The 254-nt window shown below is 64.2% G+C and overlaps 1 protein-coding gene across 1 annotated transcript in view; it reads left to right on the top strand.

Annotated features, from left to right (window-relative positions):
* PCF11 (PCF11 cleavage and polyadenylation factor subunit) overlaps positions 1-254 on the top strand; it is a 23,371-nt gene that overhangs the window by 2,099 nt on the left and 21,018 nt on the right. The window contains exon 3 of the mRNA XM_017735846.1: positions 5-172. Within this exon, the coding sequence (XP_017591335.1) occupies positions 5-172 (168 nt within the window). The remainder of the gene's footprint in view (positions 1-4; positions 173-254) is intronic.

Raw genomic sequence — 254 nt, 5'->3', positions numbered from 1 at the left:
CAGCGCTGGCAGCAGCGAGGCCCGGGAGGACGCGTGCCGCGACTACCAGTCTTCGCTGGAGGACCTGACGTTCAACAGCAAGCCGCACATCAACATGCTGACCATCCTGGCCGAGGAGAACGTGCCCTTCGCCAAGGACATCGTCTCCCTGATCGAGGCGCAAATCGCCAAGGTTTTTATATTCCGCCGACTACTCCTCCTACCTATACTGCTGGGGGGACCGGCCGGGGCAGCGGGGTAGGGCGGCCTGGGGG

Source organism: Corvus brachyrhynchos, unplaced genomic scaffold, assembly GCF_000691975.1.
Source record: "Corvus brachyrhynchos isolate BGI_N302 unplaced genomic scaffold, ASM69197v1 scaffold44, whole genome shotgun sequence".
In the NCBI taxonomy this organism is placed as follows: Eukaryota; Metazoa; Chordata; class Aves; order Passeriformes; family Corvidae; genus Corvus; species Corvus brachyrhynchos.
Note: the sequence above shows the minus strand (reverse complement) of the source record. Positions and strands in the feature narration are given on the sequence as shown.